The sequence below is a fragment of the Austrofundulus limnaeus genome, unplaced genomic scaffold (genome assembly GCF_001266775.1).
Source record: "Austrofundulus limnaeus strain Quisiro unplaced genomic scaffold, Austrofundulus_limnaeus-1.0 Scaffold186, whole genome shotgun sequence".
NCBI lineage: Eukaryota > Metazoa > Chordata > Actinopteri > Cyprinodontiformes > Rivulidae > Austrofundulus > Austrofundulus limnaeus.
In genome coordinates this window covers 939019-940926 of record NW_013952588.1, presented here as the reverse complement: position 1 = coordinate 940926, position 1908 = coordinate 939019, and the positions used below count along the sequence as shown (strand labels likewise).

Here is a 1908-nt window from a genome sequence, read left to right as displayed (position 1 = left end):
CCCCAACATTAGTTACATTTGTACACTTCAGGAGCCCTGTAGTCTGCTTACTGGCTAAAATGTGCTGAAATACATCGTTCTTGTCTGAACACAAAATACACACTTAGGCAGATAAATATTTCATAAGCTGCTTTTTACCAAATGACTCGTTTAGGTCGGCTCAGAAAACAGGGAACAGTCAGACCGCAGTCCTGTCATCCTGCTCTGTATTTGACTCAGACCGTCAGAAAAACACAAATTACAGCTGTCAGACGTACCAAGGAGGCCAACGTACGACATGAGGCAGCCATTGTAGTTGTCATGAGGGCAGCTGGTGACAGTGTGAGACGTCATCTGGCAGTTCATGTGGAAATCAGCGAGCCGAGACCTGGAGCAAAAACAAAAAACATCAGCAGGAATGATGGCACAAAAGTGAAGTTAAAAGGCCAACTTGTGTTTTTGCTCATTTCTGACATCTTAAATGGATACATTCTTGTTTAATAGAGAAAATAATCAGAATGGACAGGGAAAAAAATATGTCAGCAAATATATATTTCTACTAAGAAGCTGAAAATATTCAATTAAAGTTTACGATAATTGCACATGACTCCACACAAACCTGCTTCAAACATTCTCATATATTCATTTGTGAATAAGACCTACAGACAAACCCACCTGACATGACCTTGAGCCACTTTAACATTATCAATCAACTATCTCTGCTCTTGTCATGGCAACAATTGATAATTAAAGGGACCAAATACAACCAGATGTCAGTATGGGACATCTGTTGTAATGAGTAATGCTTGCATAATCAACAGAGGCTGCTTTAAAATGACATCAAACTATAGATCTCTATTAGTGGCTGCACACCAGAACAACAGCTTGTGTTGATCAGTCATTCAGCTATAGTTTATTAGAACAGAAGACAATAATCCAGTGAGACCACGTCACTAAAGAAGTGAAAGTAGATCCAAAAATAGTATTTTATATGTTGGACATTAAATCTGCAGCATTTTGTTTTTAATTATGTTTTTTATGTGCAAACTGATAAAATAAAGAGGCGAATATATTTGCGATTTACATCAACATAGTGCACTCAAAAAAAAACAGTGGTTGATTTAGATTTTTGAGCTTGTAAAGTATCTTTAACACATTTTTACCTGATGAACCCAAAGCATCACTAGGAAGCTGTTAGGTGAAGCCTATAAAAGTACTAATGTACTTATTTTATAGTTTCTCTAAACATTACTTTCCAGCAACATCCACTCCTGAGAAGACTGGCAATTACAATACTTGCATAGTTCCGCTGACATCGAGCAAAGCTCATGTCATGAAAGCCTTTATGGTTTTCTTTGCAGTCATTAGATACAAACGAAATATTAGTAAGATTTTCATAATGCTCCAACATAAAAAAATGAAAAATAATCAACATGTAAAGCTTTGTCAGCAAGTGAAAACAGGTAGCAATGCTGTTCAGTCCTACACGTCTAATCAATAATTATTATTTTATTTTATTTTATTGTGTTATGTAAAGACTTAGAAATCTTTACTTTTGAATCTACATATGTTCATTAATTGTTAAGTATTATAATAGTTATAAGAAATTGTATTCAAAGTCTTTAGTGATTCAGAAAAATGTGCTTTTTAGGCACAACAACAGATAAAAAAAAATTAATTCTAAGCTAAGCTAATTTGAAACACTGTTGGAGAATTTATTCTCTGGGTAATGCCAGTTTGGCAAATTAGTTCTTATGTTGTAATAAAGCCATATTAACCCCCTGCATAGTTCAGGCTAAATTTAGACTGCATGTAGCTCAAGCAGTTATGTTGTTATAAGATAATTTATTTAACTCACAGACCGATGAAACTATACAAAATTCAAAACCCGACTTTTTAAATCATGGAAATATGCTATATATATATATA

General features: G+C 34.3%; 1 protein-coding gene across 1 annotated transcript in view; it reads right to left on the bottom strand.

Annotated features, from left to right (window-relative positions):
- Positions 1-1908, bottom strand: part of gfra2b (GDNF family receptor alpha 2b) — a gene marked incomplete at its 5' end in the record, with an annotated part of 189730 nt that overhangs the window by 29380 nt on the left and 158442 nt on the right. Inside the window, 1 exon segment of the mRNA XM_014018220.1 lies at positions 258-367. Coding sequence (XP_013873674.1) covers positions 258-367 — 110 coding nt within the window.